Raw genomic sequence first — 15268 nt, 5'->3', positions numbered from 1 at the left:
CTTTGTCATGATGAAAAACTGTGAAAGGTGGATCTGATACCAAGGCTTGTAACTCACTGACCCTCCTGGCAGAGGTGAGAGCAATAAGGAAGACCACTTTCCAGGTGAGAAACTTGAGATGAGCTGTGGCCACTGGTTCAAATGGTGGCTTCATCAAACTGGAAAGTACCACATTAAAGTCCCAGACAACAGGCGGAGGCTTGAGAGGTAGTTTAACATTGAAAAGCCCTTTCATGAATCTTGAGACCAAAGGGTGAGCAGTAAGAGGTTTTCCCTCAACTGGTCTGTGGAAAGCTGTAATAGCACTGAGATGGACTCTGATAGATGTGGACTTGAGATCAGAGTTGGGTAGATGGAGTAAATAATCCAACACCAATTCCACTGCCAGTGAAGTGGGATCATGATGATGAAGACGACACCAGGAAGAGAACCTAGTCCACTTCTGTTGAATGGCTGGTTTCCTGGAAGCATCAATAATATGTCAAACAGGCTGAGAGATGTAATTCAGATGGAATCAGCCCAAGAGAAACCAAGCTATCAGGTGTAATGATTGCAGGTTGGGATGCAGAAGCGACTCCTGTCGCTGAGTAAGCAGAGTAGGAAAAACCGGAAGAGGTATTGGTTCCCTGGAGCTGAGCTGAAGTAGAAGGGAGAACCAACGCTGCCTGGACCACCTAGGAGCAATGAGGTTCATGGTGGCCTACTCTCATTTGAGTTTGAGCAGAGTCCTCAACATGAGAGGAATTGGAGGGAATGCATATAGAAATAGACCCATCCAATCCAGGAGAAAGGCATCGGCTGGAGAGTAAAGTCTGGAGCAAAACTGGGGCAACTGATGACTGTGTGCAAACAAGTCCACTTGTGGAGTGCCCCATTGAGCAAAGATGGACTGGAGAGTTACAGAGTGTAGAGTCCATTCATGAGGCTGATTTGGGATTATGGGTGGAGTCATAAATTCATGCTGGTCCAGGCCTCCATCGTCCTAGGTGAAGACTGCTGAAACAAGTCTGTCTGCGAAGACCAATGTGCAAGCAATGCATGTTGAAAAGGACACATGTGGGCCCCCACCCAAGGAACCACATCTATCATGGTCGCCATAGAACCTAGGACTGGAAGAAAGTCCCATGCTGGCAGAGCTGGAGAGGAAGCATGTTATCTGAGTGCAAAGCTTCTGTTGCATGCCTCTGAAAGATAGACATGGCCTGCAGCTGTGCCGGACAAGACACCCAGGTACTTCAGAGATTGGCTCAGAGAAAAATGGCTCTTTCGATAATTCATAATCCAACCCAGAACCTCTAGGATTTCAGATTACCTGATCTACCGTGTGTCTACCCTCAGACAATGATGGGGCCTAGATCAGCCAGTCGTCCAGGTAGGGATACACTTGAAGCCCCATCTTTCGCAGGTGAGCTGCCACCACCACTATCACTTTGGTGAATGTGCGAGGAGCTGTCGCCAGGCCAAAGGGCAGGACAGAGAACTGGTAATGCTGTTTAAGGACATGAAACCTTAGGAACTTCCTGTGGCATGGGGAAATGTGAATATGCAAGTAGGCCTCCAATAGATCTAGACGGGCCAGGAACTCTTCTGGCATCGCCATCACTATGATTTGAACAGTCTCCTTGCGAAAACGTGGGACCCTGAGCACTGTATTTATGTAAGGTCCAGAATGGGTCTCCAATTGTCAGAGCCTTTCTTTGGCACAATGAAGAATATGGAGTAGCTCCCTGAGCCTTCGGGCGGCATAGGCTCTATGGGCTGAACGTCTAAGCAACCTTCTCACAGTGGCAAGCACTCAGGTCACTTTTTCTGGGCGCTTTACAGGAAAGCGTACACACCAATCTGTTAAGAAGTTGGATGAATTCCAGCTTGTACCTGCTCTTGATGATTTCCAGAACCCAGACCTGTAGAAAGGCCGAGACTTGGTCCCCTATCCTGAGGTGAACCACCCCCGGCCTGGAGTCATTGCAATTTCTTGGCGGAGGGTACCACACAAAGTGCTGATTCTTATAAACATTTCAGAAAACAGCTGAAAACCTTTTTTTTTTTTTTTTACTAAATATTTGATTACTTAATTCATTCTATTTCATGGATCATGTTTATCATTAATAATCTTTTGTAAACCGTGTAGAACTTTTTGGTAACGCGGTTAATAAGTACAATGTAATGTAATTTAATTCTGGGAGAATCAGAGAAGTAGAGCTGGAATATTGCCAAGACCACTGGAGCCACAAAATTTAGAATGCACTGAGCCTCCAAAGGTTCTGGGGCTGTAGCCAGGCAAGGTCTCGTCGATGATCTACCACACATGACACCCTTTTAAAATGGAGTCTGCTGAGAGTAGCTTTAGAAGTTGAGTCCCGAGCACACCGTCTGATCCAGAGCATTCTGCGGGCAGAGATAGAATAAGCTGAAGCTACATTCATGGCACAAATGGCAATGAATGAGAAGAAAACGGTGACAAGAGTTCAAACAAGCGTGGGATGAACACAGAGGATCTCTAATCAGAAAATAATGGGTATACATTGAAGGAACTAAGGCCAGTACTGGGCAGGCTAGCATGGTCCATGTCCCATATATGGACATTCAGTTGAGGACAGGCTGGGGAGGGTTTTGATGGCTGGGATGGTTAAGATGGGCTAGAGTGAGCTTTGATGGAGACTCCAGTAGATAGAACTTAAGCACACTACTGGGCAGGGCTCAGGGTTTCTGGTCCAGAAATATCCAAGAAAAAGGACCATTTAAACTAAATTAATTTATGGAGCATGTATGGTTGTGCGGACTGGATGGACCACTTGGGTCTTTATCTACCGTCATTTACTATATTATGTTACTATGTCGCCATAGGGAGAATCCACCACATAATCGTCTATATAAGAGGAGCTGAGGTACGGGCTCTTCGCCCTTGTGCTCCAGAGTTTGCAGCCTGGAAAGATAAGCACGTGTCACAAAGGATGCTGCCAAGGCCGCTTTGACTCCCAAATTCAACACCTTGAAAAGCTCTTGAGAACTACATCCACTCAGTGATCCTACACATCCTTGAGCACCACAATAGAGAATGATACGGGGACAAATTTTTCTCCATCCCCACGGGAACTCATTTTCCCTTCCTGGTGAGCTGAGGATTTTTCCCTACCTGTCAGCTGAGGATTGCTCTGCCCTATTCCTGCAAGCTCTGTCCTAATCTGCACAAACCTCAAACACTTTAAAATCATAAGTGTTCGAGGCTTGTGCAGTTAAGTCAGAGTTTACAGGAATGGGAAAGGGACAGAGACAAAACCCGCAGGGACGGGATGGAGAAATTGAGTTCCTGTGGGAATGGAGACAAATTTGTCCCCGTGTCATTCTTTACACTAGAGAATGACACGGGGAAAAAATCTGTCCCCGTCACCGCCCCGTCCCCGGCCCACCATCCTCTGCACCACCCCGTCACCGCCATTCCATTCACCGCCCCGTCACCGTCACTGCCATCCCTTTCACCGCCCCGTCACCGCCACTGCCATCCCATTCACCGCCCCGTCACCGTCCCCGCAGCATCCATATAAGCCTTAGTACTCTAATATTTAGCGTATTCCATTCTTATAAATCAAAGTTCCTGCTGCTGAACTAGAGAAAGAGATGTTCAGCTGGCAGGGCTTTGTTTATAAATTTTTATTAACACAACTAATATACCACCATAATGTTTCCGACAGAGGACAAGTATGCAATAAATGCATTTTGCTGTTTCAATGCCAGTGCTCAGCAGAACAACAGACAGCAATATGGACATTCACCTTATGTAGTACTTTTTTAATATATAAAAATAGGCAAAATTAGTTGCTGTTTTATCATTATATTTTCTTGCCATTATAGTATTCTTCATTGATCATTTTTCTTTTTAAATTCAAAACAAATTCAACCTATCTTGTGTCCCAGCATGAATTCATGTTTCACTCAATTGGCTATTTCAAGGGAATTAACCCTCCAACTTCCATTTGCAAAAATACCCAATGTTGTTCCTTCTATGAGCAATATTTAAATTATGAGGAACAACATTGGGTATTTTTGCTGAATTGTGTGACACCATTTGGGCTGAACATGAAGATTGAAAATGCCTGGTTAGCCCTGGACAGATGATTTGAACAGCCAGGAGCCTGTCCTGGCCATTTAAATCATTTTGAATATCTAGTCCAATGATAACAGAATTAGGGTGATTATAGAAACATAGAACTTTGTTGATCACTAAAAACAGTGGAGACTAAGGGTCTATCAAGCTCAGCATCCTGTCTTTGACACTGGCCAGTCTTGGTCTTTGGAACTGCCCATTGTGTCAGAAGCAATAGGGATTAAGTGACTTGCCCAGGGTCACAAGGAGTGTAGTGTAGCTCTAACCAGTGGATTTAGAAGTTGGCTTCTTTTGGGATCTTTAACTCATCATCGCTAGGACTCGAATCTGAGTCCGTGGCACCTAACATAGAATGGAATTAGTATGGCAAAGTAATGAAGAATGGTCCAGCAGCCCCCACCCTCCCTCCACCTCACCATATATTCGTTCCGAGTTTGCCGGCTTCCTTTTTTCCGAGCCGCACGTGTTCAAAAATCCGTGCACGCGCGGCTGCGCGAGTCAATCAAACTTCTCCTCTCCTGCAACTTCCTGTTTCCGGTTGCGTCAGAGGAGAAGACTGATTGACTCGCGCAGCCGCGCGTGCACGGATTTTTGAACACGTGCGGCTCGGAAAAAAGGAAGCCGGAAAACTCGAAATTTAAGGTGAGGTGGAGGGAGGGAGCTGGCTAAATGCTACGGGCGGGCGGGCGGTGGCTGCGGGGACCGCGCGATCCTTGATACCTCACTGCGGAGACAAGACCATTCACCGCCCCGCGGGCGGTGAATGGCCTTGTCCCCGTCGCCGCAGCGACTGCTAGTTTTCTTCCCCGTTTTCGGCGGGTGACCCGCGGCTAAAATGCGGTGGCCGCGGGTAAACCGCCACCGTGTCATTCTCTACTTTACACCACAAGTTTCAAGTTTATTCTAATCTTGATATACTGCACATCAAATGTCTGAGCGGTTAACAATTATAATAGTTTCTTAAAAGGGAGTTAAAAACAAGGGAGACAATAAAACAAGTCCTTGGAAAAGGCAGGAAAAGGCAAAAAACAAAAGGAAGTTAGGGCAGAAATACAATATTGTGATAGGAAAGAAAACAAAGGTAAATAACACGAGGAAAGAGTGAAGGGGTAAAAAATAGGCATTTCCTTATTTAGACTTGTTAGAGAGGTACTGTAAGTAATCTGTGCAAACCCAGGAATCCACCTGAGGCTGAATAAAGAGCTAATGGCACTCTTGTGCCATAGAATACAGCTGGCACATAGCTCTCACTACCTTGAGACCCCTCTGGAGTAACCCACTGCACCGTGACTAGGATATTAAAGTCCGGATGCCAGGGAAATGTAGAAGACTGAAACCTCACTCGACTCATTAAGAGAAAAGGAAGTAGAGGGGACCAGATGGAGTCTAAATTTATCTCTCAGAGGGATTTGGAAATGAGAGCCAGCAGAGCTGAGGGTTTGAATAGACGACAAACCATGATCATCTCCAGAATCCAGAGCCACCATAGAAACATAGAAAAATGACGGCAGAAAAGGGCTACAGCCCATCAAGTCTGCTCACTCTACTGACCCACCCCATTAAGTTTGAGTGCTGATGACTTAGTTCCCTAACTCGACCCTCGCAGGGATCCCACGTGGATGTCCCATCTATTCTTAAAGTCGAGCACGCTGGTGGCCTTGATCACGTGCACCGGAAGTTTGTTCCAATGATCCACCACCCTTTCTGTGAAGAAGTACTTCCTGGTGTCACCACTAAATTTCCCTCCTCTGAGTTTAAGCGGGTGCCTCCTTGTGACCGAGGGTCCCTTGGGAACGAATATGTCATTTTCCACCTCGACACGACCTGTGACGTATTTAAATGTCTCAATCATGTCACCCCTTTCCCTGCGCTCCTCTAGAGTATAGAGCTGCAATTTGCCCAGTCTTTCTTCGTTACCATGAGCCACCCAAGAGCCAAACTCTGGCCCTGCATCCCTCAACAAGGATGGTGCATCTTGAGACAGTAAGGGAACTATGAAAGTCCCAAGCCCTGGTCAGCGGTAGATAAGGCAAAAGCACCCTGAGAGGCCTACCCTCACATATGGTGCCAGAAGCGCTGCTAGCCTTCGCTTTGTCAGGACGGCTTCCTGAAAAGCTTTCCACATCAAATTGAGGGCTTCAGGGGAAAAAGACAACACTAGGCAGCGTGGAGTCATCAGCAGATAAATCCAATTTATGTCTCTTGGGATCTGTGGTATCCATGTCCTTCCATACTGTTTCTAGGTCCCCCCCCCCAAAAAAAAAAAAAGACCCGAACCACTGGGCTAGCCGCCTGTTCCTTGGCTCGAGCGCGCAAAGAGGAGGCCAAGCCAGATACTCCTGCCCCTCCTTCTCATGCGGCATGCACATGGTACAAGTACGCTCCTCCTGTGTAACAATCTGCACATTCTTGGCACCTGGAAAGCTGCCTCTTCAGCTGCCAGTCAGGCCACAGCCAGACTGAGCCTCAATCCCTGGGATCAGGATCCATATGCCATGAAGAGGGGGGAAGAAAAAGTAGCCGACATTGTGTTCGCTACAAAGAAATGTAATTGATGACCATACAGCCTGCATTAGCACTCCTGATCAAGTCAGAATGTGAGCAAACAGAATAGGAAAACCCCCAAGCTCCACAGTTCAAGCAGACTGGCTGAGCAGGACCCCACAGGATCTACCTGTCAGCTGAGGATTGCTCCTCTCACGCAGGCTAGGCAAGTCACTGGGGCTGAACAGGAACAGAATTCGTGCAAAAACTGCAAAAAATACTTGAAAAACAAAAAAAGGAGACTGAGCAGGTCAAAGTTGCTCCCGCAGGCTCACTTGCAGAAGAAATAATTGACTGAGGGCAGCAGAGAGCAGGGAGAAGGAGGAGGTGCTGAAAACAGTGATCAGTATCTCCTGCAATGGACTCGCGGGAGTGGATGGAAGACTTTTGGTTCAGCATACCATCCCTATTGCACTGGAAAATGCAAATAGAACCACAAGTATACAACTGGTGATGCATTTAAGGTGTGGTACATTATTGTATGTTAATTTTTGCAACTAAAAGACAGTAACTGCAAACCTACACTATACTTTAATAAACAGGCTCCTCATTTTTCAAGGACTTAAATTCAAAAAAAGATGTATAATCCTTTTTAATACTGACATGGATAACCTGGACATACAGATGAATCAACTGGACATACTGGCCTCACTTGTGTATGCTGGACACTACAGATCTATATTTTCCCATAGCCAGGCCCAGCCTGTACCTTGCTGTCTGTGAACACATGCAGCCTTTGCAATGTTAACCCAGCTGACCTCTGCTGCAACGTTTTTGTCTCCATTCCCTGCTGGGAGGATATTTCTCCAAGGTTCTGCTGAACTGTTATCAGTGCTGTATGACTTCATATGCCAGGCACCCTGAAAAGCCATAAAACTTTTATAATGAGCAAGGATCCCTGCAGGACGATGTGGGTGTAGCGAGATGAGAGACTTGGTACCAAAACATTTGCTTCCTGTCTCTGAACCAAGTTATGGGAACCAAGCAGCTGGATTGTTGAAAGGTCACCTTTGCCAACTTTCAGTATACAAGGACACCATCCCGAAGATGCACAGAATTGTAAAACCACTAATTAGCATCTACAAACTGATAAAGATCTCAGCGCTGGAGAAAGAAAGTTCACCAAGAGTTCTCTGTTTCTGCAAGGCCCCCCCTCCCTACTGGGGAGGGGGGGTGGAGGTGAGAGAGGCGGGGACTGAGAGGAGGAGTTAGGTATACATTATTTTATGTACCAATAGGGAATTACATAACCAGAATTCGGGGATGGACTTTTTGGAACAAAGGAAGAATTGCTCTGTATAAAAAACACGTGCATTCTAGGTAAAGCCAGAGAGATTCACTTACTTATGTTACGGGGATCTGCTAGCCCCATGCTAAGCATATGGGTGCAAGTTCTTCTCTCCATTGCATATTCTGAACTGACAATACATTTTTCTGATATGTCTCTGCTGCTGTAATACTGTAAGTTTTTATACTAACAATAAACAAATATTGTCTGTTTTGGAAGATACAATGCTGTCTTGTAGTTATTCCAATGAGGTAAACAAAGCAGCCTTTACTTCAATACTCTTATTTATTTGGATTTGGCTCTTGCCTTTTTCAGTTGTTGCTCAAGGTGAGTTCCATACAGATACAGTATGCATTTTCCTGTCCATGGATGGCTCACCTTCTAATTATGTATCTAAGGCAATGAAGGGTTAAGTGACTTGCCCAAGATCAAAAGCAGTCAAGATGGAATGTGAATCAAGTTTCTCCAATTCTTAGCCTATTGCTTTAACCATCAAATTATTACAAAGATGGCTTAGACTCCCGCTTCAACTACATTATTAAACTTCTAAGACACAACAAACAATTTTTAAAATACCCGCTAACATTTGAAACTAGGAATATGGGTACAACAAGGACTTGCTTACAGTTGATTTCTGATCGTGTTTTTTCTTCTCTCACGCTCCGGCTTGTTGAGTGAATTCTGTGAGGAACTACAATGGGAGGCTGACAAAAAAAAGGAGGATAAAAGGTAATGTCATTACCAAAACTCAGCTTCCAGAAAGCTACAATACAAACTTTTTATTTTCTGGGGGGGATAATATAGCTTTGAAGTAGAAGTGCTTACAAAAAAAATTATTTTCTACATAACTTGGATAGCATGTAAAACCGACCTATATTTTTCCTAGTGCCTCTGATATTTTGCTGCTCTCTTTTCATGGGCTCTTAAATCACATTTGCCTTCATTTAAGGAGATTTGCTAATGTTCTTCAGAAATCATTAGGAAGAGGGAGAGCTATACAAAGGAATATGGAAACCACCATTGTTATCAACATGATCACTTATGAATTACTTACCGTATTTACTCAAATATAAACAGATTTTTGGGCCAAAAAACTAGAGAATGACATGGGGACCGTTTATCGTGGTAAACCGTGGTCACCGCAGTAATGGGGACATTTGAAACTGGTTTACCACAGGAATGGGGACAAGACCTTTCACCGCCCCGTGAATGCGGTGAAAAGTCTTGCTCCTATGGTAAAAAAATTGCGCCTGTCAGACTCGGCATCTCCTCCCCAGTTCCTCTTGGGCCTATTTTACCTTCAGGAGCCAGCCATGCCACAATGAAGACAGAAGGAACCCAAAACCAAAGCATGAGACCAATGTGATTTGAAGAATAAAATTACCAGACAACAAAAGGTAGGAAAAAAAAAATTATTTTATAATTTTGTGATTAGAATATTTCAGATTTGAAATATATATCCTGCTAGAGCTTGTATTAGACACAACTGGGAACCGCAAAGCCCAGGCTGTGCTTCTTTAGTTTCCAGATGGCTTAGGGCTCTCTCTCTAACCAGGGGGCAGTTGCTATTCCTGCCATGTGTGACTGAAGTATTCTGTTAGCTTGATTTTTCTATGTAGCATTCTGTAGTAATTTGGTTTGTTCAGTTTTCACAATAGTGGAGGGGATATTTGTGAAAGGGAGGGGTTTTGTTGATTCTTGCTCTGTATTATTTGTGTTTATAAAATGACAATTGTACAGAATAGTCTCTTTTTATACTTTAATAAAATAAGTTCAGTATAAAATCATAACTATTTGAGGCTTGTGCGGATGGGATCTGACAGTTTGCAGGACAGGGACTGAGCTTGCGGGGATGGGGACTGAGCTCGCAGGGACGGGGACGAGCTCATGGGGACGGGGCAGGAACATAAGAGTTGCCATACTGGGACAGTCTATCAAGCCAAGTATCCTGATTCCAGCAGTGGCCAATCCAGGTCACAATTATCTGGGAAGATCAAAAAAACCAAAACAAAACAGATTTTATGCTGCTTAGCCTAGAAAAAGCAATGGATATTCTCATGTTTTTGTAGACTGGCTCACCAGGATCACCAAATTTCTAATCTTGGTTTATAATCGTGCCCTTTTTTTCTCCTTTTTTTGGTGGGGAGGGAAGGTCACCTCAGTTTATATTCGAGTATACACAGTACAATATTGATCTCAGTTTTGCAGATTATTAGATACCTTCTCAGCAAGCAGTTATAAGTCATCCAATTTAAAATATCAATATACAATCAGTTTTATTTAATTTTTGCATTTGTAGCTTGCCTATCACCTAAGTGGCTTACAAGTAAATAGATGTAAGTAAAAATAATTAAAAAATTGCAAAACCTCAGCTCCATATTTTATATATAAACTGCATTAAGGAATCTATTTACTAAGCTGTGGTAAGATTCTACCATTAATGCACAGGTGTCAAAGTCGGTCCTCGAGGGCCGGAATCCAGTCGGGTTTTCAGGATTTCCCCAATGAATATGCATGAGATCTATGTGCATGCACTGCTTTCAATGCATATTCATTGGGGAAATCCTGAAAACCCAACTGGATTACGGCCCTCGAGGAGGGACTTTGACACCCCTGCATTAATGTGTATTTAGCATGCAATAGTGATAAAAATCTCTGCAATAACTTCAGGGGTGTGGTTAACATGCAGGGCAACTAGATGTGATATTAACAACAATTAGCACACATTTACTTAGGGCTCTTTTTACTAAGGTGCGCTAGCGTTTTTAGCGCGCGCTAACCATGTGCTAAACGAATAATACTAACGCAAGCTCTATGGAGGCGTTAGCATTTAGCGTGTGCGAGAACTGATGGAAACCAATCAGAAAGCAGCGTAGGGCCAGGCAGAAGCGCGGAAAGCTCGTGCCTGACCTCTGCTGCGCCTGTCCGGGAAATAGGAGACAGCTAGCAAGGAAGGAATCACGCTAGACCACCAGGATGTTTTTAACAAGGTACGATGGCGACGGGTGTTTGCGGGGGGGGGAGAGGGATGTTTTAAAAAGGTACAGCGACGGTTGTATGTGGAGGGAGGTGTATGTGAAAAAGGTGCGGTGGCGGGTGTTTGCTGGGGGGATGTTTTAAAAAGGTACAGCGGTGGGTGTTTGCGGGGGGGGGTATTATAAAAAGGGGTGTGCAGCGGTGGGGGGGATTTTTTAAACGGTACGGGAGTTAAAAATTGTACATTCGCTCCATAAGACGCACCGAGATTTCCACCCACTTTTGGGTAGAAAAAAAGTGTATCTTATGGAACGAAAATTACGGTAACCATTCCAAGCAGTATCACCTTGTAAGATCAATGTAGTACACCATCAATGTACATTGTTAGGTGCCATCAACTCGTTCATCAAATCATTAGGACTTGAACATATCAAAGTTTTCGTGGCATAAATGCATTGATGTGTGTAAATACAGTAATACATTTACTTTATCATACTCTGTATTAACTCTGCATTAACCTTATCACAAACTAACATGCACCAGCAAATATTAATGCACTTTTTCATGCAGCTAAAATAACTCATGCTATTATGTAAGCACTTTTACTTAGAGTAAGATGTGTGCTGGGGGGAGAGCTTCAGATGGTATAAGAAAGTTTGACAATAACAGAACGGCTGGCTAGGCAACATCATCAAGCACTCCTCATCCTATCTTAACTTCAGAAAACTAGTTAAAACCAACCTATTCAACCGATTTGTAACCAAGAACTCTTAAAGCCTCCCCACTGTATTCTACTTATATGTACTTGATGTTCCTACATTGTAGCTTTTTTACTCTCTCTCTCCCTACAAATATTCATGTATTCAAAGACTCATTGTTATTTTTTTCACTGACTGTCCAGCTCTTCTTATTGTAAACCACCTCGAACTACTATGGCTTTGGCGGTATATAAAAATAAAATTATTATTATTATTAATTGTTCTCAAAACTGAACCAAATTTCAAATTTGCATCTCACAACAGAAAATTAATATAATACACCAAAGATTAGACAAAATGGCATATATCCTATTTTATATCCTAATGCTATACAATAATTCATAAACTTCAATACAGGATTTGATATCAGGAATATACACCACTCATGCTAGCATCTGACATATTGGAAGGAATCTAAAATATCTTATGTAGTAACATAGTAAATTATGGCAGATGAAGACCTGGAGGATTCATCCAGTCTGCCCAATAGTTTCACACTCATCTAGTAATTATTTGTTTTACTTGCTAAGTTCCTCTATAAAATGTCCTCCCCTCCCTACTCATGATAAGCAAGACCTGTACTCGGATGATATGAATATGGTATAGAATATGCATACTTGCTCCTAATCCGTCTTGTCATATACAGAACACAGACCATGGAAGTTAGTCTGGAATTGGCCACATTGCTTCAGCACTGGAGTCACCATCAAAGCTAACTCCAGCCCATCCTGATCTGTCTTACCATATATAGGACAAAGAACGTAAAAGTCCGTTAGAAGAGACAGGAGGACATGTTTGGGAATATCAAAGGAACTAAGCGAAGAGGACGAACTGCATTCAGGTAGCTGGATACGCTGACAACTACTATGGGGATGAGGCTGGAGGACCTTGTCAGACTAGCACTTGACCAACTTTATTCTGGTTGTTGATCTGATGATTTTTTTTTAGCTTTTCATTGATCATTTTCCAAAAATAGTAACAAAGGCAACAATGTATGCACATTATAGAATTCAACCCTCCTTCTAACCTCCCTCTAGCATACTCACAAATCGTAACATAAATTGGGCCATCAATATCCACCAGTCCCACCAAACAATAATCCATTAAGATACTCTTTTTAACAGGTTTCACAAATCCCTCGAACTCCGCTAGGTAGAACATAAAGGAAGGGGTATCGTCCAACAAGAAAAACCAAACAGAAATAAACCCCAATAGAACTAGGTGAAATTCTGAGATCCAAACCAATGTTCAAAAGCAAACCATCCTTTCTCAAAGCTCAGAAGATGGTTATGATGTATAGCAGTCAACTTGCTGAGATATCCATAGGCAATCAAATCCATAGGTGGCAAGGCTTTGGATGTCCACTAGTGTGCAATCTCTCTTCGAATAACAGCCAAGCAAACCTTGACAACCTGGAAGTAACGAAAGATCCACGGACACTACATGGCCTAGGATAGAAGTGAACATTTCAGCACATTTGGTCCAGAATGCCTGAATATAAGAACAAGTCCACCACATGTGGAAGGAGATCTGGTGCTGCCCATACCCCCTGCTATATAAAGGGGAATGTCCTGATATAAAAAGCTGGAGAGACGACTAAGGTGTAAATACCAGCGATACAAGACCTTCAGGCCCTGTTCAACTAGATTAGAAGAGGTGGAAAGTTTAAAAGTATTCTCATGTATTAACAACCATTCCTTGACAATAAAAGATAAACCCAGATCTTGTTCCCACTTGGCCATATAAGCCGTCCTGCCACCAGAGGACTCATGCAATACAGAGTATGTATTGGAAATTAGCTTTTTTTTGCTGGGAGTCCCCCATAAGCAAGACCTCCACTTGTTGTTCCAATTTCCAGATCAATTATAGATATGTTAAATAGCACCAGTCCCAATACAGATCCCTGCGGTACTCTACTAATCACTTTCCTCTATAGAGAAAATGGCCATTTAAGCCTACGCTCTCCATTTCTGTCCACTAAACATTTCCTAATCCACAACAGAACATTTCCTCCTATCCCATGCCTAATTTTCTCAAGAGTCTCTCATGATGAACTTGTCAAAAGCTTTCTGAAAATCTAGATACACTACATCAACCGGCTCACCTTTATCCACGTTTCTTCACACTTTCAAAGAAATGAAGCAAATTGGTGAGGCAAGGCTTTCCTTGGCTGAATCAATGCTGGCTCTATCCCATTAAACCATGTTTGTCTACATGTTCCATAATTTTATTCTATTATTTTATTAATAAACTAGTGTTTAAGCCTGTTACATTAACGGGTGCTAGAATATATGTTTGTCTTTATTTCTGTCTGTCTGTCTCTCTCCCTGGCCCCATGTCTGTCTGTCTTTCTTTCTGTGTCTCTTTCCCTGGCCCCCTTTCTGTCTTTCTTCCTGGCCTCCTTTCTGTCTGTCCTTTTTTCATTCCGTCTGTCTCCTTGGCCCCCTTTCTGGCTGTCTTTCTTGCTGTCTGTCTGTCTCTCTCTCTGGCCCCCTGTCTTGTCTTTCTTTCTGTCTGTCTCTCTCTCTCTCTGGCCCCCTTTGTCTGTCTGTCTTTCTGTTTGTCTGTATTTCATCTCTCACCAGACTTATGAACTCAGCCTTACTATATGACCTATTTTCCGTACAAATGGGACACATTGCCCTAACCCCACTACTGAAAAAAGCTGATCTAGACCCATCCTCCCCTTCCAGCTATCGTCCTATAACAAATATTCCTCTCCTGACCAAAATGCTCGAGGCTATTATATCCACTCAGCTCTCATCTTACTAGAAAGATTCTCCATTCTATTACCTTGCCAATATGGCTTCAGACCCAATTTCAGCACTGAATCCCTGCTGGCCTCTTTAATCTCAAAGATTCAACAACTTCAATCTCGTAATAAGTTTGCTATCCTACTACAATTCGATCTATCTGCGGCCTTTGATGTTGTCCACCACGATATCCTAATTTACCAACTTTCTGAGATAGGCATTGATTCCACAGTCTTAGACTGGTTCTCAAGATTTTTACAATCCCGCTCTTACACTGTTAATATGAATGGAACCATGTCTTCTCCTTGGAGACCGCTATGTGGTGTTCCCCAGGGATCCCCCCTAGAAACATAGAACATAGAAACATAGAAAGATGACGGCAGAAAAGGGCTACAGCCCATCAAGTCTGCCTACTCTTCTGACTCACCCCATCAAGTCTGAGTGCTAATGACCCAGTTCCTTAGCTCGACCCCCGTAGGGATCCCACATGGATGTCCCATTTATTTTTAAAGTCGAGCACACTGGTGGCCTTGACCACTTACACCGGAAGTTTGTTCCAGTGATCTACTATCCTTTCTGTGAAGAAATACTTCCTGGTGTCACCATTAAATTTCCCTCCTCTGAGTTTGAGCGGGTGCCCCCTTGTGACCAAGGGTCCCTTGGGGAAGAATATATCGCTTTCCGCCTCGACATGACCTGTGACATACTTAAACGTCTCAATCATGTCTCCCCTTTCTCTACGCTCCTCAAGAGTGTAGAGCTGCAGTTTGTCCAGTCTTTCCTCGTATGGGAGACTCTTGAGTCCGGAGACCATTCTACTGGCCATTCGCTGGACCGATTCAGC

The 15268-nt window shown here is 43.6% G+C and overlaps 1 protein-coding gene across 8 annotated transcripts in view; it reads right to left on the bottom strand.

The window, feature by feature from the left end:
- MAP4K3 (mitogen-activated protein kinase kinase kinase kinase 3) overlaps positions 1 to 15268 on the bottom strand; it is a 294708-nt gene that overhangs the window by 145783 nt on the left and 133657 nt on the right. For all 8 annotated transcript variants that reach the window (XM_033936081.1, XM_033936082.1, XM_033936076.1 and 5 more), the window contains one exon: positions 8563 to 8641. In XM_033936081.1, the coding sequence (XP_033791972.1) occupies positions 8563 to 8641 (79 nt within the window). The remainder of the gene's footprint in view (positions 1 to 8562; positions 8642 to 15268) is intronic.

This window comes from Geotrypetes seraphini, chromosome 3, assembly GCF_902459505.1.
Source record: "Geotrypetes seraphini chromosome 3, aGeoSer1.1, whole genome shotgun sequence".
Lineage (NCBI taxonomy): Eukaryota > Metazoa > Chordata > Amphibia > Gymnophiona > Dermophiidae > Geotrypetes > Geotrypetes seraphini.
This window is presented reverse-complemented; position numbering and strand designations above follow the sequence as displayed.